This window comes from Pan paniscus, chromosome 18 (genome assembly GCF_029289425.2).
Source record: "Pan paniscus chromosome 18, NHGRI_mPanPan1-v2.0_pri, whole genome shotgun sequence".
NCBI classification, from domain to species: domain Eukaryota; kingdom Metazoa; phylum Chordata; class Mammalia; order Primates; family Hominidae; genus Pan; species Pan paniscus.
The window spans coordinates 95,312,887-95,336,442 of NC_073267.2; the positions used below are offsets into that span (position 1 = coordinate 95,312,887).

At 55.8% G+C, this 23,556-nt stretch overlaps 2 protein-coding genes across 10 annotated transcripts in view; one reads left to right on the plus strand and one right to left on the minus strand.

Moving 5' to 3' along the window:
• The window catches only part of GSE1 (Gse1 coiled-coil protein), a 502,305-nt gene that overhangs the window by 391,222 nt on the left and 87,527 nt on the right, over positions 1-23,556 (plus strand). The gene's annotated exons all lie outside the window — the stretch shown is intronic.
• LOC103786493 (uncharacterized) lies at positions 4-21,908 on the minus strand. Of its 3 annotated transcripts, XM_063598051.1 has the most exons (4): positions 21,802-21,908; positions 20,648-20,725; positions 19,324-19,474; positions 4-17,579 (listed from the first exon to the last, which is right to left on the minus strand). In XM_063598051.1, the coding sequence occupies exon 4, from the start codon at positions 9,422-9,424 to the stop codon at positions 8,489-8,491; it is 936 nt and encodes a 311-aa protein (XP_063454121.1). In that variant the 5' UTR covers positions 9,425-17,579; positions 19,324-19,474; positions 20,648-20,725; positions 21,802-21,908; the 3' UTR covers positions 4-8,488. The 3 variants fall into 3 exon arrangements, with proteins under 3 accessions (XP_063454121.1, XP_063454120.1, XP_063454119.1); XM_063598050.1 differs by lacking the exon at positions 21,802-21,908 and having other exon boundaries at positions 4-17,533; positions 20,648-20,911; XM_063598049.1 differs by lacking the exon at positions 21,802-21,908 and having other exon boundaries at positions 20,648-20,911.

The following is a 23,556-nucleotide window of genomic DNA, read 5'->3' on the forward strand; positions in this document are numbered from 1 at the left end:
CCATATAGATTTAAAGTCCTTTTGTTAATTTAGGAACATAAAACCGTGTGATGTATAGTTTGGTTTGCTCGTAAAATTACTAAGTGTGGCACATTTAGTGCTGTGAAAGCTTGGGGTAAAAGGAAAAAAAATCAGTGAGAATTTTCTTACAAGTCTTTAGGGGAAAATGTATTTTTCCGGCTTTTTCCCACTCATGCCAGGCCCTCCGCAGCTGGGGTTGGCGCTGGTCGTTACCGTCAGCCCCAGTTACAGCTGTGCTGGAAGCTGGGAGTGGGTGCTGGGGCTGGGGGATTGCGGGAGTAGGGCACTGGCGGGGTTTGGGTAAAGCCAGGTCCAGGTCTTATCTCCAGAGGGTGATCCCACCCCATTCTGGAGCTCGGCACTGGCGGGGTTTGTGTAAAGCCAGGTCCAGGTCTTATCTCCAGAGGGTGATCCCACCCCATTCTGGAGCTCAGCCCTGCCGGAAGCCCAGGCCCTGAAGGATCCGGGCAGCTCCATCCTCTGCTCCCTCCCGCAGTGAGACAGGAAGCGCCCTCTGACCAGGCCTGGACCGCCGCCCAGTGGGCATTTGGCTGCTTGCTTAATGGCCTGTGGGGTCAGGAAGTCACGGAACATTGGACTTGGGAGGGACCTCAGAGGTCAGACGGGCTGTCCCTCCCTTCTCTGGATTTGGGGGTCTCGTGGTCACCTCAGGCTGGGCACGTGCAGGTCCTGCCCCTGGGTTGGACCGGGCTGTGCCACTGTGGCGAGCTAGGATGTTGTTGCTTTTCGCACAGAACACGTGCCTGTGACCTAGTCCTGTCCTCTGAGGACACAGACCAAGCCTCCCCTTCCTGAGCACCTCCCATCAGGCCCCCTGTGAGCTGGGCAGAGCTTGCGCCTGCCAGTGGGTGCCGGGCACTGCGCTGCGTCTGTCCACTGGGCAGGAGCAGCAGAGGAGATCTATGTTTTATCTGTAAGTCACTTAGGGAGCAAACAGAGAGCTGAGCAAAGATGGATTGCTCTGGAAACTCTTAGAAGCATCCTGGCAGAGGGAATCCAGGAAGGCTTCCTGGAGGAGGTGGCACTAAAAGCAGGCTTTGGAAGTATGGAGCTTCGAGGTGAGTGAGGCTGGGAGGAAGGAGGCTAACACAGTGAGGAGGGATGAACAGAAACAGGGAAACTGCTCTTACAAGACTCAGCACATTAGGTTCATGTCAGGTGTGCCGGGAGCTGGGCATGGGGCCATCCCTGCCCCCGTTGTGGTGTTGGTGGTGGTGTGTGGGGGGCATGGATTGAGTAATCAGGATGACAAGTACTGGTGCTGAGAGGTGTGTGTAGAATTTTCTGGGCGTGCAGAGGAAAACAGTTTGGTTTGAGATGGGGGTGAAGGCTGTGTCCAAGAAGGCCACAGAGCGGAGGTGACATTTGAGCTCTCCTTTCTACTCCGGGGAAACCCACATTCCTCACCAGTGGGGACTTGGCAGGGAAGGCCACCACTCCTGCCCCGTTGCTCAGCAGCACCCTCTAGGGGTGGGGCTCTGAAGCCTTTGCGTCCTTCAGAGGCACCATGGGGACCAGAGGGTGTCCGGCAGCAGGGCCCTTTCCAGAAGCCAAGGAACAGTAGGAGAGAATGTGCAGGCAGAGGGAGCCTGTGCGGAAGGGGTAGCTGTGCCTGTCAAATCTGTTCCCTGCTCCTCCCAGGCTCTGCAGGCCAGAGAGATAGATGCATTAGGCCCAGTCCTTGTCCTCAGACAGCCAGGCGTGCGGGAGTGTGGTGGACGGGGCCCTTCACAGCTTCTGGCAGGAAGCAGAGCCCAGAGTTTAGGGGTGGGGAGAGTGTGGTCAGGGGGTGGTGAAGTGTGGGAATGAAGCTGGGGAGTGGGTCGGAGCCACGTCTTAAGAGGGTCTTGAATGTCATCAAGCCAGTGACACATGAACTCGATTCTGTTGTCAGTGAGTGGGAACCTGGACTCTTAAAAGCGACCAACTTGGCCGGGCACGGTGGCTCACGCCTGTTATCCCAGCACTTTGGGAACCTGAGGCAGGTGGATCACGAGGTCACAAGTTCAAGACCAGCCTGACCAACATGATGAAACCCCGTCTCTACTAAAAATACAAAAAAATTAGCTGGGCATGGTGGCGCGTGCCTGTAATCCCAGCTACTCAGGAGGCTGAGGCAGGAGAATCACTTGAACCTGGGAGCGGAGGTTGCAGTGAGCCGAGATAGTGCCACTGCACTCCAGCCTGGGTGACAGAGTGAGTGAGACTCTGTCTCAAAAAAAAAAAAAAAAAAAAAAAACACCAACCAACCCCCCGTGCTTGTTTAACACGTGTAGAGGGAGCACAGGCCAGGCACAGGGAGATGCCCCCGAGAAGCCCCCAGAGCTGCATCCTCGTGCAGTGCCCACACCGGCGAGGGGCCCATGGCGAAGGGTCCCTCGAGGGAGGCTCTGGAGAGAAGGGGAAGGGTGAGAGAGCCAGGGCAGCGAGTGCCGAGGCTGTTTCCTGTGGAGTCTGCATGTTCATGAGCCCTCCTGGGGATGCCAGTGCCCACTGGAGTGAGGGAACAGGCCTGACCCCTTCATTTGACCCTGGACACCAGGAGGAGATTTGAGAGCAGGCTGTGGGGTGAGCGGTGCTCGAACCAGGCCAAAGCCTGAGAGAAGGTGTGAGAAGAAGCAGGAGAGACGCTGGGTCTCAGCCATGCTCCAGGAGGAGCTGGGTCCCGATGGCGAGGGTTCCCCGGGTGTCCTTGCCAGTCTTCTGGTGGGCCCTGTGGGTTCCAGGGCAGCAGGCTTTTCTGAGGCTGCAGCGCTGCCTAAGCACTGGGTTCCATCCTGCCTCTGCTCCTTACTGGCTGTGTGACTCTGGGCAGGTTCCTTACCCTCTCTGGATCTCTGTTTTCTCATCTGCTAAATGGGGCCAGTAGCAGAGCCTGCCTCCTGGGGCTGCTGACAGTGTTCGATGAGTTAACTGGCAGAAGGGAGGGACCAAGCGCTGTAGGACCCTGAGCTGCAATTACCATTTGGGTTGATAGCTCCCAGCTGTCGTGCTCCCAGCTGCACGCCGTCCATATCTTGGATTTGACAATGACCTGGAAGAGGAGGACCCCACCTGGGAGACCTGGCCAAGTCACTCCTGGTGGAGGCAGTGGGCTGGGCAGGGAGGGCCTTTGAGAAGCCCAGACTCCTGAAATGGCTGTCCGCCAGCCCAGGCCATGCACAGCGCCGTGGTCACAAGGCGGCAAGTTCTGAATAAGTAAAGAAGAAACGGAATTGGCCTGGTGAGGTCGTCCTGGCCCTGTCTCCACTGCGTCCCATGTAAGGAAAGCCGAACTGGGTGAACCCTGGGCCCCAGGAGTGACTGGATGGAGAGCGCTATTGGCCAGCCCGGCCTCAGCGGAGAATTTCATTGTAATAGATTTCTTCTTCCACCTCCCCAACCCCAGAAGACTTCAGTGTCACCCTTAGTGAGTGACAGGCCCACAGCCAGTGCCCCGAGGCTGATGGCACCTTGTCTCAGACTCTGGGGCCTTTGAACCGGCCCCAACCCTCCCCACCTCTCGTCATTCTTGTCCTGTAATTCATTTAGGATTAGCTTTCAGACCTCCTCGCTGGTCCTAACTTCTGTCGTCTTGGTAACTGTGTCAACCGTTTGCTGGTTTCCCGTGATTATCTGACAAGAGAAAGGGGGGCCGGCAGGGAACATAAAAGAAGGGAGGAGGAGAGAATGGCGGGGTCTTAATTGAACTTGCTGTGGAGGGGCCGCAGCGGAAGGGCCGGCCACTGCATGGGCAGTGGGGGGCGGTCACGTAGGCCTCTCACCCGCTCCAAGAACCTGTGTCACTGTCGGAAGTGTCACGGCCTTTATCTTAGATCTTAAGGGCCCAGGGACAAGGTGTTACTCCCGCCCCCACCCCCACCCCCCTCCGCCCAATTTCTCTCCTGGAAAGTTTCACTCACAGGCGGATTTCAACCCGTCTTTATGACAGCACTCACCACAGGGTGCCGGCCTGTCGGTGGGCAGGTCAGACCAACCGTTGTGGGGTGGGGGAGGGGGCGGCTGGTGGGTGGGTCTGCAGGGGACCAGGGCTCCTGGCATGGAGGAAGACTTCATGAGCAAGTGTGTGGTCATAAAACATCGTTTTCTTCTCCCAGCTGCTGTGCGTTGGAAATTCAGAAAGGGTGTGGTGGCGTTGAGCCGGTCTCTGCCCAGCTACACTTGGGGCCTCAGCTAGGAAGACTGGGAGGCAAGGTGATTTGCTGTGCAGAGTCCCGAGTCGTCTGAAGGCTCCTGTCACTCAGGCCTGGCAGTTGGTGCTGGCTGTTCACCAGACCGCAGCCGGGGCTCTCAGGTTGGGACGCCTCCTCGTGGCCCCTCAGTGTGGCATGAGCTTCCTCAAAACATGGCGGCCTCAGAGCTCCGAAGGCAGTGGTCCCAGCTCACAAGCGGAAAGCTGCACGGCCTTTTAGGGCCTAGCCTCGGAAGGAAGGCTGTACCACACCACATTCTGTTGGTTGCAAGTGAGGGACAAGCCTGCCCATTTTCAACTGGAGGGGAGTTAGGCTTCATCTCTTTTTGTTTGTTTGAGACAGGGTCTCGCTCTGTTGCTCGGGCTGGAGTGTAGTGGGGCGATCTCAGCTCACTGCAGCCTCTACCTCCTGGGCTCAAGTGATCCTCCTGCCTCAGCCTCGCAAGTAGCTGGGATCACAGGTATGCACCACCACACCTGGCTAATTTTTAAATTTTTTTGTAGAGACAGAGTCTTCTTATGTTGCCCAGGCTGATCTGGAATTCCTGGGCTCCAGTGATCCTCCTGCCCCAGCCTCCCAGTGGTGTTAGGATTACAGACATGAGCCACTGTGCCTGGCCTGGGCTCCACCTCTTAATGGGGGAATGGTACCCTTCTAGAAGGGCATGGGGTTTGGGAGATGCGATTGATGTTTCCTCTCTTGAAAATGTCATCAGCTACACATGTTCCACCCACCCACATCCTCTATGAAGTCTGTGTTTCCAGAGAGTGGTAGCCTTGCCTTGAGGAAGGAAAGAGGTTCCATCTTCTTCCAGGGTCTGCTTCTGAAGTTTCCTGAAGACCTGTGACGTGGAGCTTTGAGGGCAGAGGTCTTTGTGCCCTGGTGGGGAGGCTGGTAGGCCTCCGGGGTGGGCCTCCACAGTCATGGCGGCCCCCAGTTTCAGGTTCACCAGCCCTCTGAAAGCAATAGTGAGGGTTGTCTCTCAAAATAAAGGTGTTGTTTCTTGTCACAGAGGTAAGATGAGCCCCTCACTGGATCAGTGGGAAGATGGGAGTGCCTTTTAGGGAGCTACTAATGAGCTATGTCTGATTTTTATGAAACTCCATGGTAAATTATTAATTTGGGCCAGAAATGAAAGTGTGGAACTGGATAGGCTCATGAATATTCATCGTTGACTTCAGTACAGGGTTGGTTGATCAGTGGCTAGAGCAGGCAGCCAGCCTCGTGACCCAGATACGGGCTTATTACCCAGGGCGGAGGCTCTTGGGAAACCCTTCCCCATTCACTCCCTTAGTTTCTTGGTCCAGAGGTGGGGCTGGTAACTCACAGCTCATTAGCAAAGTTGAAGCTCGACCAGGGCTGGGCTGGGGCCAGCTCACGACGGGAGAGAAATCAGAGGGTTCTTGACCCCCTGGATCACCCTGGGTTCATAGCGGTCTGTTCCCGCTGTGGAGCTGCTGTGGATGAGGGTGACGTCTGTGCAGAAGGAGCCGGAAGCTCCCACTTCTCTGCCTCTGCTCCCCTCTTAGAGCCTCCTGGGAAGGATGGAGACCCCTAGAAATGAGTCCCTTTAACAGATAATCTTTGGTTCTGGAGTATGATCATGGTTAGTGTCATTGAGGTCACTTTCTGGGTGGCATGCAACGGAGCCTCCTCCCAAATTCAAGGCTTCTTGAAATAGTAAGTTTGCATTTTTTCCAAGATGGTTCTGCTGGGATCCTTTTCTCCCCGACAGGGCCAACCCTGCCTAACACTCTAGCCTGCCCTTCTCTACCTGTCCTCCACACCTTTGGCCAGGCTGTTCCTGCTGCCTAGAGCGCTGAGCCCAGATGTCTGGGAACGGTCAGTGCTCACTCCTGTTAGGAGTGGCCGCTCCCTGCTCTGTGCTCTTGGGTAGATAGTAAGCAACCGTGACCTACCACTGTAGCTCTTTATTTAGTAGCTCAGCCCCTGGGCCCGGGGGCCAAGTGGTCGGTTGTGAATTCTTGCTCCGCCTTGAGTCCTTGTGTATGAGACCGTGGGCAAGTTACTGAAACTCTCTGGGCCTCGGTTTACTTGGGTGGTAAATGTGGAGGATAATTTTCCTGAGGCTGCTGTGAGAATTAAAAGGCTTTGTACATTTAAAGAGCTTAGTGTGGTGTCTAGGCTGTCAGGAAGAGCGGACTTGCTCTTGGTATTATCGTCTGTGTGATCGTCATCATCACTGTATTTCCTGCTGGGAGAGAAGCTCCAGCACAGGAACTCCTGGGACTCCCTAGCTCAGTGCCAGCACACACGGGTATATGCGGATGACTGCCGTCTTGTGTTACGTGTGTTTTCCCTGCTTCTCAGGAACCGAAGAGTTTACTACACTGTGGCCGTGGCGTGCGTTGGGGAAAGCCTCTGCACTGCATCAGGCCTGTGTGGGCTTTGCCAGTCTCTCCGGGGGGCCTTGCACCTGCCCACCGCCTGGACAGACCCATGTGTAATACAAGCCCTGGAGACCGCCCACCTCTGTGTGGAGATGAGGCCACTTCCTGCCTGAGCCCTAGGGGGTGGAGGTGGGGGTTTCAATCCCCGCCTCTGTCAGAGGAGGACAGAGAAAAGTGAGGTTTCTGGTGGCTTCCGGGGTTAGAGCCAAGATACAATTGCGGCCCTGAGTTCCCAGGCTGAACTGGCCACTTCTTGCAGTGAACTTTTCGGAGAAGCAGCCCGCGGGCTAGCTGAGTGGCCAGATGGAATGAGAGGTTGCCTGCCAGAGTCCTAGGCACACAGGCTGGTTCTGAGGGCCCCTTCCAAGGCGGGGGGAGTTCTGGATGGGCCTGGCACTTGGTCAGTGTCCATCTTCGAGGACCTTGGTGCTGGAGGAGGTCCTCAGAGCCTCCCAGCATGTGAGAGGCTGTCAAGTCTGTGCTTAGGAGAGGGAGTGCAATGAGGAGAGGAAAGACCTGGCCCTTGACCCGCCTCTGCCAGGGATTCTCTGGGGCTTTGGGGGTTCCCGCAAGTGGCCTGCTGGCAGGCACTTCGAGAACTGACACCTGCTGTGTGACAAAGTCGTGGCATTTGATCCCAGCCTGCAGAGAGAGTCATGAAAAGCATGTGCGGTTTTATTTGGCTATTGAAACCCATAACTCCACCTGCCTGGCTTTTCATCTGATTTTGATGCCTTTGACTCAGGGCCCTGTCACCTCCCAGGTGCTAGGGCTCTCGGAGAGAGGTGGCCAGCGGGTCAGACCGGTGGGGTGAGCCGCGTGGGAGGAATAGGAACGCAAATAGCCCGCAACCAACTTTGTTATCCTTGCCCTGGTTTGGAAAGAGACGTTGGCTTCTTGCAAGTGCAACTGCCAGGGCAGTTCCTGAGCACCTGTTGGTGCCAGGCCCTGGAGGGGCTGAGGGGGAGGGTGGAAAGTCTGTCACAGGATTCTCTCGAAGACACTGCCGGACACCGGAGGAGGCAGGAGCCCAGCCGCAAGCCACTGACTCCAAGTTTCTGGGGGTTGGAAGGATACAGATAACTCCAGGCGCTTGGAGGATGGAAAGTTTCCTTTTGGCTGGAGTGATCTGGGAGGACTTCCTGCAGGAGGTGGTGCTTGAAGCAGATTCTGAAGCGTTGGTTACTTTTGAAAAGGGAAGGTGGGGGAGGTGTGAAGAGGAGAGTGGTTTTTATCTCAGCATGCCACAAACTGTACTGTGTACTCCGGTGACCCGGATCTTGCTAAAGGGGAGGTTCGGATTCAGCGGGTCTGGGAGGGGCCCTAGGCTCTGCCTTTCTAACAAGGCACAGGAGAACTTCCCTCCCTTGAGCCCGGAGTCACATGCACCCTTCCAAGGCCCGGGCGGCATCAGTGCTGCTGGCCCAGAGGCCTCACATTGGATAGCCAGGGCACTGGACCTGCACGGATCTAGCATAGATCCGTGGCTATCAGACCTGAAAACTGAACTGATCAAAATTAAAGAAAATGAAAACTTCAGTGCCCCAATCACAGCAGCTCCATCTTGAGCCCCCAACAGCCACGTGCGGATGGAGGCTGCTCAGTCGGACAGTGCAGATAGAGAGCATTTCCATTGTTCCAGAAAGTTCCACCGGACCGTGCCAGTCCTCAGCCCAGAAGCTGGAAGGCTGGGCCTGCAGTCCTCGGAGCGATACTGGCACGGGCCTGGGAGCGTCACCGGGTCTTCTCGGGGAGGCTCTTGAGAGCCCAATGGGGAGGTCTTTGCCGTGTATGGGACCACAGGGACCTGGAGCAGGGACCTGACTGACTGACCTTTTGACATTAAACACAGGAAGGACTGAGGGGGAGAAACAGGTCAGAGACTGCAAGAGGCCCCAGCAAGGGAGGCAGAGGCGTGGGGGCAGAGGCCATGGCGGATCTCAGGCTGCAGAGGGTCCCTGTCGGTGGCCAGGCCCAGGGAGGAGCTGGCAGCAAGGGACATGTTTGGAATCTGAGAGACGGTGGCTGTCCATGAAATGGGGAAGTGAGTTGGGCGTGGGGGCAGAAACCACCAAGTGGCAGTTTCATGAAGGAAGGAGTGGTTTCCATTGTCAAGTGGCATTGGATGTGGGGACCAGGTGGACCCTGGAGGACATCAGTACTAGTGTCTAGTGATGCATACGTACAACACATAGCACACACACACACGTACGACACATCCCACACACCACACACACAACCACACCCCCCCACCCCACATACCCCACACACACCACACACACACAACCACACACACACACCCCCACATACCACACACACACCACACACACACCCCCCCACACCACACACACACCACACATACCACATACACACACACAAAACCACACACACCCCCCACACACCACATACTACACACACAACACACACCACACACACACCGCATACCACACACACCCCACATACTACACACACAACACACACAGCACGCACACACCACATACCACACATACAAAACACACCACTCACACACAACCACACACACACACACCCACATACCACACACACACCACACACAACACATACCACACACAACACACCACACACACACCCACACCACACACACACCACACATACCACATACACACACACAAAACCACACACACACCCCACACACCACATACCACACACACACCACATACTACACACACAGCACACACACACCACATACCACACATACAAAACACACACCACACACAACCACACACCAACACACCACATACCCCCACACACAACACACACCACATACCACACACACAACACACCACACACACCACATACTCCTCCACACACAACACACAATCACACACACCACATACCCCCACGCACAAACACACCACACACACAACACACCACACACACACAGCACATACAACACACAGCACGTACACACACATCACACACACCACATGCACACAACCACATACCACACACACCGCACACACATACACGTGCACACAACACACAACACGACATACACACACACACCAGGCCGTGTGTGAGCACAGTGTGCCTTGCCTTCTTTTCCAGAGCAGGTTAAATGATGTGCCTGGGATGGGCTGCTTAGAACCCAGCAGGGGCTGCTCCGGAACCCAGTTCTCCTCCCTCGGTTTCCGAGGGCTCCCCCAACCCTAGGGGCCCCTGCTGCTCCAGGACCTCATCCGGGAAAGGGGGGCCAAGGGGTCATTGTGGGCTTTCTGGAAGAGGTGTGGGGCCTTGTCTGTTACCTAAAGGAAGGCCCACTTTGGAGAACCTGCAGATGATCAAGTCAGGGCATTGCAAGAGAGGAATCACACATGCAGAGGGCTGGCAGCCCTCTGTCACCCAGACTGGAGTGCAGTGGCGCTATCTCTGCTTGCTGCAACCTCCGCCTCCTGGGTTCAAGAGATTCTCCTGTCTCAGCCTCCTGAGGAGCTGGGATTAGAGGCTCACGCCACCACACCTAGCTAATTTTTGTATTTTTAGTAGGGTTTTGCCATATTTGCCAGGCTGGTCTTAAACTCCTGACCTCAGGTGATCCGCCCGCCTCGGCCTCACAAAATGCTGGGATTACAGGCTTGAGCCACTGCGCCTGGCCCATCCCTTTCTTTTTTTAAGAGATGAAGTCTTGCTATGTTGTCCAGGCTGGCCTCGAAGTCCTGGACTCAAGCCATGTTCACTTTCTGAGTAGCGGGGACTACAGGTGTGCTGCACTGTGCTGGGCTAGTACTTCATTCCTTTTCATAGCCAAGTCATCTGTCCTGGCCTGGATAGACCACGTTCTGTTTCTCCATGCATCTGTTGATGACGTTCAGCTTGTTTCTACTTTTTGGTTATTACGAATAATGCTGTTGTGAACACTGGCGTGCACGTTTTTGTGTGTCTGTATGTTTTCTTTTCTCTTGGGCATGTATCTGTAGTGGAACTGCTGCACCTTCTGGTAAGTCTGTTTAACCTTTTGAGGAACTGCCAGACTCTCTTCCTGAGCCTCAGTTTTCCCAGCTGTGAAGTGGAGCTGTGTCCTGGGGTCCCGCTGGTTTTCTGTATCAAGTAGTGTATTTTATTTGGAAACTCGAAGGAGCTGAATGATGTCTTTCATTGCTGCTATTAATAGCAACACCCAGCCATCACAGTGGGCGCGTCCGGAGGGGGAGCCGGCAGGCGCACTGGCTTGTGCCAGTCTGGGCCCGGAAAGCATTTCTCCTCCTCCGGCCACCAGTTGCCTCAGATTGGAGTTATTGTGAGTGAGTGTCCTCCCTGTGTTTCTGGGGAACTTCCTGGGAACTCAAGAAAATGTTTTCCAAAGCTGAATTCCATAGAAAAAGAGACCAAAGCTGGGAAGGGCAGGTGACAGCTGCCACCCTCCTTGTGTGGGAATTTCAGGAGAACTCGGGCAGACGTGGCGCCGTCTCTTTGGCCAGAGAAGAAGCAGGACATCCCATCAGCTCAGCCCCCGCGGGGACTGGCTTGGGAGAGGCCCGCTCCCCACACATGGCGGGCGGGGGCGCCAGGCCTCCCGTCTGGTCCTGACAAGCAGCCCCCGGAGCCTGAGTTTTTCTTGGAAGGCGTCCAACTGGTGCAGAGCTGGCTTGGCCCAGCGCTCTTGTGGGAGAGAAAGGAAGCCATTGAGGGCCGGCCGTGGAAGTTGTAAACTGGATAAATGACCCTCCATAGCAGGCCCCCAGAATGCTTTTCCTCTGCTCTGCAGTGAGAAGCCAGCCTGGGAAAATCCCAGTGTTCATTATTCAGCTGCTTCCCAGAGAGGACAAGTGACCTGCCTGGGGTCACACAGCCAGTTAGAGGCCAAACTAGGAGGGCTCTTCTTGACACCCGGCTGGGTCTTTCAGGAGCTCTGCAATCCACCTGTCTGCTATCCCATCAAAACCCGAGGCTTCCTCCCTGCGCGTCAGCAGTAGCCGAACTCTGCGAAGTTGTCTCTTCCGCCTCCGACGAGGCCCCGGGGTCAGAAAGCTACAGGGAGTGACCTCATAGAACACACCCAAAGCCAGGTCATTCCTTTCTGGGCCTCTCCGCCCGGCCTCCAGAGGACACCTGGGCTGTGATGCCAAGAGCCCAAGAAGGCGCTGGTGTGGAATGTGCCAGATGTTTTTTTCCTTCGGAAAACACTGTGTCCTGTCCGCTGGTGGCTCTGCTGAGATTTGGCTGGTCTCCTCCTGTGCTTCAGGTCCCCTGGGTCTCCTCCTCACCCAGCTACAGCCAGGGTGGGAGGCAGCAGGCATCGGTCACGGACCCTTGGGGGCTCCCTGCTGGAGCCTGCCCTGGTTATATTGGGATCTGCGCTCCAGGCAGGCAGGGGATTTAACCCTGAGCGTCCCCTCTTTAGATTGAGCCAGCTTGTCTTCGCACCCTCCCGACAAGGCCGGGCAGCCCCCTTGCCCCGCCAGCGGCTTGCTTCAAAGGTTAATCCCCTCGCTGGGGAGCGGCTCCCCACTCCCCCTCTCCCCCGCCCCCCGGCTTTTTACGCTCCAGTTAATTAAATGTGGCTGCCTATTGTCAGAAGACAAAGTTGGATATTTATCACACCTTGGCGCTACAGAATGTCAGAGGCACGCACAGTTTGAAGAAATACTGGCAGGGAATGAGGCTGAGCATATGTCCGCAGGGCCAGGGCAGGCAGGTGGCAGCCACCTCTGCAACCTGCGGTGCTCCCAGCTTTGGCTGTGGCGAGCAGCTTTCAAACGAGGCACTCCAGGATTTGTGTTTACCCGGGGAGTTCTGGCGGAATCTAGGAGATCTGCTCTCCGGCATAAACATCCTGGTTCCGGAGATTATTTCATTGGAAGGAATTAAGGATGCCGTTAAAATACACACAGACCCCTCCTTGCTTCGCTCTGGTGCTGTGTGCCCTGTGGGGACCGGCTTCCCTCTCGTCTCCCCTCTCGTCTCCCCTCTTTTCTGATCTCCTCCTTGGGCTTTCACATTTTATTTTTATTTTTTCACTTGGGCACTGCAAAAGCACACGGCTAATTGCGATTTCTTTTTCATGACGGGCGGGGGGGAGGGGGTATGGATGTGTTCATTTTATAGGGTTTTTTTCCTCCCCCTTAATAATAATGCTTTAAAGATGTTTGACATCTGTAACTAACAGCTGGCATCCTGTTATGGAAGAATGTCCTTTTATTTCAAAGCAGGTTGAACTGTCATTAATAGTATAATTAGGTGATTATCACTATATAGCAGAAAACTGCTTAATTGTAGAGATTGCTTTTCTAGGATTCCAGTCTTTTTATGGTTATATTTGTTTTAGCTGTTGAATTTTCATTATATTTTGGCATTTGGTATGCTGCCTCGTTTCTGGTTTTTTTTTTTTTTTTTTCCCTTCCTGTTTTTTAACGTGTCTGACAGCTGTCTTTGGGAGCATTTGGTTTTGAAGGTGCTCCTGGTGTTCCAGCAGTGACGGGGGAGTATTACCTGGAAGAGGTTTCTTATCCTGGGCCCTACTTAACACATTCTGTGCCAGGCCAGAGGCCCACAGGAGCAAGGCCAGGAATACCGGTGCCCTTTGATTTATCTGATCTCTCTCTGGGTAATAGTATGGAATTAGACATTTAACCCTGGAGCTAAGGTTGTCTGTTAAGAGGCCGGCTTTTACAATGCAGTTTATTTTTATGGTGCGTCCTTAATACACAATATTACCAAATGCTTCGGAGTCTCTTGGATTCCAGAGGGAAAGGCACATTTAAAGGGACATGGTCTCCGATGTAACTGGAATTTGAAAATAAATGGGTTTTCCAGACTCTACAAGGAAATAGTTTATCTCTTAACGAAGGACTTTGAAATGAGCATAGAGGTGGGCTTGCTTTTGAAAAGCGAAGGGAAGCCAAACGCTGCCCCTTCCACACTTTTGGAGCCTAGACGTCCTTATTGGTCTCTGCTAGAGGCCTGGGGTAGATGCTGGAGCTCGGATCACCTGACATCTGGGCAGCATGTCTTCCTCTAGCAAGTCCCCAATTGACTGTCTGCTCTCCCGGGAGAAGTTGTCCCCAGACCCTTTCTTCCTAACTAAGCCCTGCCAAGAGCAGGGGTATGTTATGGGTATTATGGGGCATTTTTTGAAGGGTCACCTATTCTTGATGTAGAGTTTTAGAAACGCTTTTCTTTCCCAAGTGTCCAGGAGGGACTAAAAGCAGTTGTGTCCTGGGGTTGCAAATCTGGGTTCCAGGCTTGCTTGGGAACTGATGCCCTGGTGTGTCCTTGGGGATCATGGTGCTTCTGTCTTGCTTTGCCACTGCAAAGCCTGTGGATTAGACACGGGGACCCTGGGTCATCACTGGGCTCTCACAGCTTCTCCCACCCCAGTTTTGCAACACTGCCTGGTTTACAAGAGCAGGCAGGCCCTTCCCTGAATGCAGGCCCTGCATGGGGACTTTAGGTGACCCTGTCTTGATTATCACAGTCAGGACGCTGAGGTCCTGGAGGTGAGCTTACCGTCCCTGGGCACCTGGCCAGGGGCATCACAGTCAGGACGCTGGGGTCCTGGAGGTGAGCTGACCGTCCCCGGGCACCCGGCCAGGGGCATCACAGTCAGGACGCTGGGGTCCTGGAGGTGAGCTGACTGTCCCTGGGCACCCGGCCAGGGGCATCACAGTCAGGACTTGGGTCCTGGAGGTGAGCTGACCGTCCCCGGGCACCCGGCCAGGGGCATCACAGTCAGGACGCTGGGGTCCTGGAGGTGAGCTGACTGTCCCTGGGCACCCGGCCAGGGGCATCACAGTCAGGACTTGGGTCCTGGAGGTGAGCTGACCGTCCCTGGGCACCCGGCCAGGGGCAGATGCAGGTCTTCTCCTCTGCGGTTCTCTTCATGGTAGGTGGTGGCTGATGCCCTTGAAGTTGGGGTCCCAGAAAGTGGAGGTGCCCAGCCTGCCCAGTGGTGATCACCTCGAGGAGGGAGGACGCGGTCCTGTCAGGGAAGTGGGGTGTGCATTCGGGGCACTTGGGTTTTCTCTGCTGTCCCTGCAAGGGTGGTGGAGGAAGTGCTTCAGGGCCAGCCAGGGCAGGTCTGCTGTGACAAGGACCCCACCACCCCACCCAGCAGCTGGAGGACATCCAAAGAGTCCTCCATCCTGGGCTAGCCAGAGCTGAAGCTTATTGAGCGCCTACTCTATGCAGTACCTGCATGGGCTCATTTCTCCTTCTCACTAGCCCAGGAGGCAGCGCTGCGATGATCCCCCTTTCACAGAGGAGGGGCTGAGCCCCAGAGAGGCACAGTCACCTGCCCAGGGTGTGAGTGTGGCACAGAGGTCGAGGGTCACCCGGCAGGTCCTGATCACCCATCCTAGGAAGGGGTGGCCTGGCTCTACCCTTGACTCAGGAACTGATGTTTCTTTCTACCCTTGCCCGGGAGTTTTAGGAAGAAGCCCGGGTCCCCCACCCCAGCAGGGCAGATAAAGGCTTGGGTTCCAGGTTTCCCCTTTTCCATCCCAGTCCTCCAGGGGCTCCAGCATTTTGCATTTCTCAGTTGAGCTGAGCCTTCCAAGCCAGTCAGCAGCACAGGTGCTGATGCCCCATGGCCGTGCCTTTGCAGAGCCCGGCTTGCTGCTGTGCGCTGTGTGGCTCTAGGCAAGTTGCTTCCCCTCTCTGAGCCTCTTTCTTTGCTGTCAGCCACCTGGTGTTGGGAGGCTGCAGCCTTTGTTCTCCTGCGAGGAGGCTGCTGAAAGGCCTGCAGTTCTTCTGTTGAGTTCTGGCCCCTCCCAGCTCTCCACTCTGGCTGGCACCCAGCAGGCTGGAGGAGATTGGCAGGGCCTCTCCCCAGGACCCCCTGAGCCGCCCCAGATATTGTGCGCTGACACCTGGGAGGGCGGTACCGGGACAGCTGCTTGCTGTGTGGCTTCCCCCAGGTTTTATGGCCGGAGGGATAAATAACCCCTTCGTCAGTGTTTTCACCTGAATGCCATGGATAACGGTGGCAGCCTGTCCCGAACGCCAGGCTCCAAGTGCCTGGGCTCCCCAGACGACAGAGGCACAAGTCACTGGGCCTTTAGTCCTTCTGTTGGCAGGGGCTGGTTCCCATTTCACATGTGGGGCAGCTAAGGCTCAGAGAGCTTCTCCCCCGCCCCTCACACGCATGGCCCTCCCTTTCCCGACTTTCTCTGTCTTGTTCTGTGCAACAAGTGTGTGTTAGCTGTGGTTACTGTTTTTATTTTGCAGGGAGGAACAAAAGCTTAAAGGGCTAACTGACTTGCCCAGCATCCCAGGGCCAGGAGGTGGTAGATGCAGGAATCTAACAGAACAGCAGGCCAAGTGTCCCCTGAATCAGGCAGCTTCCCTGCTGGAAACCCTCTTGAGAGTAAAAGCCAGCATTCTCTGCAGCACTCCTGTGCTCTGCCCCCGCTACCCCTCACCACACATGGCCCCACCTCAGGGCCTTTGCACAGGCTAGTCTTTCTTGCTCATTCAGGCCTCTGCTCAGATGCCACCTTTGAGGCTCTCTGGCCACCGTGCACCCCGGTCACTCACCCATCCTGCACATGCATTTTTTTTTTTTTTTAGCATCTTACTGCGTCTCCTCAACTAGACTGTAAGCTCCCCCTAGCACAGCGATCTGGTTTGTCTTGTTCTCTGTGGCATCCTGATGCTGACACAGTACCAGGCACACAGCAGGCGCTTAATCAATGTCAGTGGGCTGCCACACCTCTCTGCAGGTCAAAAGCTAGCATCTTGGGATTTAAGGTTCTTTCTGCCCTTAGGCCTAAATAGTCTAAAAAGAGAGAACTTGGGAGAAGTGGGGTGACCTTGGTGGTGTCAGCTTGGAGCTTCTGGGCTTGGGGGAACCCGAGTGGTTTAGGAGCAACGCTGGTCGGGGTGGAGGGGACCCTCCCCTCTGGGTGGGGCTTGGGGTATCTGAGGGCTCTACCCTTGGGGCGGGGCGTCTGCCTGGAGGGTAGAATGGGGTTTTTCCAAAAACTAACCCACCCACTTCTTTTGAAATTCTGGCTGGGGCCAGCTTGGGTCGGTGGCAGACACAGCAGGTCTTTGTATCCTTGGAATCCTTCTGAAGCCAACTTGGGGAGGGCGCTTTGTATTGTAAATTTCCGCAGAGTAATTATGTCTTAATGTATGATAATCCGGCCTGGCCCTGGCGCTGGGCAGCCTGTGTCTGCAGCGGTTGCTGCCGGGGACTCAGAGGCCGGGCAGGCAGGTCAGAGGGACGCGTCCTGGAGATCCAGGGCCAGCAGGGTCGATCCTGAGGGGCCTGGGGGATTCCCCAGACCTACGCCTGGGAGACCCATGAAGGGCTTGTGTTTTTGGTGCGGCCTCCCGTCTCTCTTCCTAGTCAGAGTCCTCCAAGGAGCCCCATCTCAGATCCCAGTCCCGGGTTCCTGCTGAAAGTTCCTTTTTGGTCTGGGCCAGGAAGAGAGTCATGGAACTACCAAGTCTTAGGGAAGAACTAGCCCTGAAAGATCGTCTAGGCTTGGCTTGAAATAGCTCCATGGATGGGGAGCTCACCCCAGTCAATCAGCAAGCAGTTATTGAGCATCTACTGGCTGCTAGGCACTACACACTAGTCACTAAGGCCCTGGGGAACCAGGGCTAAACTGAAAAGACAAAAATCCTGGAGCCGCTGGAACTGACTTAGTAGTTAGGGAGGCAGACAGTAGACAAGGCAAATAAAGTGGAATGCATGTTAGGGCTGCAGAGAAGGGATACAGCTGGGAGGGGGGTGAGAGAAGGGCGGAGTTTTGATGGGACAACCAGAGAGGGCCTCTTCTCTCTTTCTGGGGGAAGGGCAGGCCATGTGAAGAGAACAGCAGTGCAGAGGCCCCATGGCTGGAACGTGGCTCCTGGACTATGTTGCTTGGAATGTTCACTCTGTGGATGTTTGCTGAGCTCCTGCAGGGGAAGAGGACATTCTGGGCTGTCCCGATGATGTTCCAGTCTCACAGTGGAAAAGCGTGTAGGGAGAGGGAGAAGGGGTGAGTTCAGAGAGGGAGAGAGCAAGGGAGGGCCCTTCCTGGAGAAGCGGGAGGGCTTGGGCAACAGCCGGCCAGCCCTGAAGGCTGGGCAGCATCCGAACCCCTGCCAAGGAGGGAGGCTGCGTGCTCTCTGCCTCCCCACTGAACTGGGCTCCTTCCTGCCATTGAGCCTCTCAGACCTCTGCTCTCAGCCAGAGGGACTGGGTTTAGACCCATTTGAGACATGCCCCAGCGATGCCCAGGGACACTGCAGCCTCCTGTTGGGTCACAAGGCCTGGCTGTGGTGGCTCACATCTGTTGGTATCCCTGTCACAGGCTGAATGTTTGTGCTCCCCCAAATTCAGTTGTGGAAGCCCCGACCCTCAGGGTGGCTGTATTTGGAAATGGAGCCTCCAAGGAAATAGTTATGGTTAAGTGAGGTTCTCAGGGTGGGCCCCTGCTCTGCTAGGATTAGTGTCCTCACAGGAGGAGACCCCAGAGAGTGCGCTGTCTCCGTCACATGAGCTCTCGGCCAGAAGGCAGCCGTCTGCAATCCAAGCAGGGAGCCCTCCACAGAAATCAACCCTGCCGGCACCTTGATCTTGGCCTTCCAGCCTTAAGAACTATGAGAAAATAAATTTCTGTGTTTAAGCCACGAAGTCTGGGGTGTTTTGTTTGGCAGCCTGAGCAGAGATGCACAGTTGCTGAGGCCCTGGAGGTGACATCCAGGCATTGAGCTCTTGTCCTGCTGGACATTAGGTCAGAGGGACACTGGTGGTTGGCTGATTTTGCCTTTGAACAGGGATGGTTTTAATAAGGATTTGGTGAGGTGATCAGCCTGTGTGTGTTGGGAGGGCATCCCACATGGGCTCCTCTCTCCGCAGCAGCTCTCCAGCCTCCTTCAGAAGGGAGCTTCAGTGGGGAGGGGGCTGGTGGAGGAAGCCCCAAGAGAGGGGGAGGATCTCTTTCTGCCCCATCCCCCCTGCCCCTTACCCACCACCCAGGAAATGAGGAAGGTTGGCAGCTTGGAAGCAGGGGGACGGGACCTTGATGTCTTCAGGTTGCTGGGGGCCATACTGCACAGTGTCCCTGGCAACTGAATGCAGGGCTCTGGCCTGGGTGGGAAGGGTCTCTGCTGAAGCCGGACGAACCCTGGGGAGAGCCTTTTAGGATTCGGATTCTGGGGAGCTGACGGGTTATCAGGCCCTCTGTTTCTGGAGAGAGGTTTATGCCACAGTTGTGGGGAGAGACCCCAAGGCAGGACCCTGGAGAGCCTGGTCCTACCGCTCTCCTCTTCCGTAGAAGTTCAGCATGCGTCTCTGTGCACGTGCATGTGCATATGTGTGCAGAGGACAGAGAGACAGGCTTGGTCCAGCAATCCGGCCGTCCTAAATGCAGTGTGCATTTCTGTGCTCAGGGTGAATTGGGGTGACCTATGACCTGTCCCCCTCAGTGAGCTCGCCCTTCCTTGAGAGGAGGGCTGCATCAGGCACGAGCGGATGGAGTCTACACCCAGGGCTGCGGCTTCCCCTGCTGAGGTTCCTGTCCCCCAATGGCTGCATCCGAATCTCATGGGGTTCTAGAAAACACAAATTTCCTTGGGTTTCTACCACCCAGCAAATCCCAGCCAGAGGATCTGGGGTGGGGCCTGGGAGTCTACATTTTTCAAAGCTCCCCACCCCAAGTTGGATGATCAGTCAGATTGAAGAGACAGATACTGCCAGCTACCTGGGGTGGAGTGGGTGCTGGCTCTTGTGGGATCCGTCTCCTGGGCCTCCATCCCTGGGCTCCTGGGGCGGAATTGGGTGGGGAAGGAGGCAAGAGGAGACACAGCCACTTCCGCAGGCACGCTGGTGTCATCGCACTGAAAACTCCAAACCTGGCAAATGTAAGAGGATTCACTTAGCACCCGAACGGGGCTCTGCAAACATTGCCCCTCCTCCCCCGAGGTGTCGGCACCCCCTGGATTAATGTGTCTCGGCGAGAAGGGAGCGTGCCAGTATTCAGTGTGACCTTGGATCCTCCATCCCTTCGCCTTCGGGTGGAACTCCACTGCAGAAGCTGGCTGCGGTTCATGGGGGATGGGGAAGCCCCCACGTGCTGGGTTCCTGGGAATGCTAAGTGCAGGAGAGGAAATGGTGTTCTTGGGGCCTTTTTGGGGACTGGCCAGAGCCCGGTCACTTGGGAAAGGGTGAAGCTTCCTTGGACCCGACATCCCCTGGGAGGACCCTCCTTGGCGAGGGGAGGAGCCCTGCCTGGCTTGCTTCCTGGGTGGCTCCTCCCTCTGGTGGTCCTCAGTCAGCACTGGTGGCATCCCCAGAGCTGACACCCAGTTCCCCCTTACGCAGCCGCCTGGGGCGCCTGGAGCTCAGTCCTCCCCGTGTTGATAAATTGAGCTTCTCTTCTCCACGGTTCAGGGCGTCGGGGTGGGGACGGGGCCATCCTGCACAACCCCCGCTCGCCTCTTAATGCCTTTTCACCCCCGAGAGCCTGTCTGCACAGCCTGCGGTTGGTCGACCGCCTTGTCATTTAGCTGTTCCGAGCCAGCGATCGGGAGGCAGCACAAACTGTGGCATTTGCTGAGCGTAAAAATTCAATTAATTCCAGAAGGCAGATTAAATATAAGTGAGTTTTAATAATTTGCTGTAAAGTCGGAGGATTACTGTGGGCACGGGGAGGGAAGCCACACATGCGTGCTTGAGCAGGCTGGCACAATCTCGGGGATGCCAGCCAGGGTGGCTTCCTGGAGCCACTCATTCCTCCCCGCAGGGTACACCCCCAGCTCTCCAGAGGACACCCTCCTGCGAGGGTGGTGTCCTGGGGGTCTCCCGCTGGAATTCTGGGGGACAGTAGGACACGCTGGCCCAGTCTTTGATTCCAACCCTGTTCCCCCGATTACAAGGGTAATAGGCAGGACATACAGTGATTCTCAGTTGGGGTTTCCTTCTAGGATCCCCAGGTAGTGAGCTGTCTGCCCAGGCAGCCCTGGCCATGTGTGCCCTGTGCCCTGCAGCTCTGCCAGCAGCCCCTGGCCCTGTTCCCTCAAACTCACCTTTCTCTGCCTGCTTCCAGGGTCCTCCATAGCTGACGGCTTCCAGGTCTGGGCCCCAGGGTGGTTTTGTTGTCATAACTTTTTGGAAAGTAAAGCAGTATCAGGAATGGGCTGCAGACTCCTCAGATTCCAAGGCTCTCGGCCTTTCCAGGACCGCCCCCCCCCCCATTCCAAGACACACACACACACACACACACACACGCACGCCTGAAGTCACACACGCAGGAGCTCACACATGCTCACACATTCGCACGCAAACTCACACACGGGCCCTGTGCTCTCCCAGCATGCCAGTGAGTGAGTCACCTTCCTGCAGCCCCCCCATATTCAGATGCATGTGAGAGTGGGGGCTTTTCATGCCTGCCTTTTGTCTTTACCCACTGCCAAAACACAAAAAAACAAAAGAGGAGGCCTCCCCCGCCCCCCGTCCTCCTCCTGTCGTGCCACGAGAAATGAGGCCTGACCCAGAAAAGGCAATTGCTGGAGGGGCTGTCTGGAGCCTGCCTCCCCGGCGGCCTCTGCTCCCAGGGAGGGGAGTGAGGGAAAGGAGGCAGGCAGCTTTTATGTAAAGACAGTGATGGTCCAGTGAGTACAAAACGCTGTTTCAAAGCCAGCGTTCATCACTACCACTTCCCACTGTGATCTCCATAGATTTCTTTGTCTCCTTCAATTGGCCCTAATTATGGAGCTGGAGGCTGCCTGATCAGTTTCATTCTTGTCATGAAATCCTGAGGGCACGCATGGGGACGGGGACACAGGCTCGCCAGCTGCACAGCCCGCAGACTGGCCTTGGGTCTTTGTGTGCGTGCGTGCCGGTGCGTGGGCCCCTGTCTGTTTGGAGACCTGCTTCCTCCCCCTCTGCGTATTCCCCAAGATGCCAGGCTGGTTCGGGGCCCCTGGCTCCCCTCTTTTTGGGCAGGAGGGAGTTCCCAGTGGGCCTCCCAGCTGAGAACTGGCTAGCTGGGATGTGCATATGGTAGGCAGGCTGGGATGCTGGCTACCACCAAGATGAACACCTGCAAAGATGAAAGCCACAGCCAAGCGGAGCACACCCCGCCTTCCCTCCATGCTGCCTCTAATGCCCTAATTATGCCGTGTTTGTTTCAGTAATTTACACTCTCCGGGTACTGATCCATCAATAATGAATGTATTACCTGTCTCCGTGAGGTTTGGGAGATCCGGGATGCTGCTTTGAGAACGCCTGCGAAGCAGTAGGATCGGGGAGGTGGAGCAGTTTCCCCCACCCCTTCCTCTCCCCGCACGCGTTCTTTCTCAGATGGCAGCGTTATTTGGCGAAAGCCATCTGAGGCTGGTACTTGGTACTGCTTTTCCGTTCCCCCTCCGTTTTATGCCTTTTTAATATTTAAAACCATTATTGGGCTGAACGATAAAATTCTTTCAAATCAAATTTTATCCTCTAATCTCGTGCATTGGCTTCCCTCTGGCCGGAAAAGTTGGTGGGAGCAGCACGGCTGAGCAGGGTGTGGGGGCGGCTCTGCAGGATGGAAACGCGTGCCAAGGTGGAGGCTGCCAAGACCCTCGCCCCCTGCGCTCCTTCCCCCACCCCTCCAGCCCCATCCACAACCTCCAAGGAGGCAAACCGTGGGGCCACGTGGCCCGGGTTGTCACGGTAATGGGATGCGCCAGAGATGGCCAGGGAAGTCCGAAGACCTCGTCTTCCAAGGCCAAATCCAGCGTATGGGGCAGGAGCTTTCACTGACGGGAAAGAAAAGTTGCGAGGACATTTTCTAAAAGGTGAAAAAAAAAGGCGTGATCAGCTGCTGAGCCGTTTGCCGCTTTCCACCTGCTGTTGTCTCTGGCGAGGCCACAGAGGATGGGACAATAAAAACGTGCTGGCCTGCAGGAACCCCTGCCGCAGCCCTGCCTGCCCTGCTGTGTGTTACCGGCATCCTGGGGTCCAGAGGCTTCTACCCATTGGTCCCCAAGGGCTCCAGGAACCAGAGGCCCATCCAGGATGGCTCCAAGCCCTGCCCTGGGGCTTTCCTTCTCTCTTCCCTTTCTGGCGGTTCTTCTGTATGGCAGCCGAGAGGGCATTTTCAGGGTGCCCAGGCATGACCCCTGAGCTTGGAGGCCCGTGCCATGAGACCCCATGGAGTACGCCCAGGACAGCAGGACTCTCCTCTGTGTCACCTACAGTTTCTCCAAACACTCGCTTTGGCACATGGTTGCTTTTGGGGTGTCTTTCTGCCCAGCTGGGTCTCCATGTGGGGAGGAGGGAGGGAGACTTTCCTGTCCTGTCCCAGCCCAAGTCTAGGTCCTTCCCATCATTGCAGTCTGCTGCAGGACCCAAGGGGCCCATCCTGGTTCTGGAACTCTTCTTGCATGGCCATGGGCAAGTGCCGTCCCTTCTCTGGGCCTCAGTTTCCTTGTTTATAGAGCTGACGGCGATGACACGAGCATCATCCCACTCTGAGAGCTTCCCAGCCAGTGTCTTAAGTGTCTGATCCACATACACTTCCTTTGGCTGCAGGGTGCGACTTGGGACCTGTGTGAGGAGTGTGGACTTGGAGCCAGCCTGCCTAGGGTCACTTCCTGCCTCTGACAATTGTTAGCTGTGTGACCTTGGGCAAGTTACTCAACCTCTCTGTGCCTCAGTTCCCTCACTTGTAAATGGGGGTAATAGAAGAGCCTACGTCTTGGTGGGAGGTGCAGGTTCACCCCAAGGCTGGCTCCCTTTGAGGGCTGGGAGGGAAGGGTCTGTCCAGGCAGGCCTCTCTCCCCTACTTGGCCGTCCGTTCCCTGTGTCTCTTCGCATCATCATTCTGCTATCTGCATCTGTCTCTGTGTCCAGATTTCCCCTTGTTAGAAGGACTCCAGTCCGTGGGTTCAGGCCCACCCTACCCCAGTGTGACCTCATCTGAACTAATTAATTACATCTGCAATTTCCA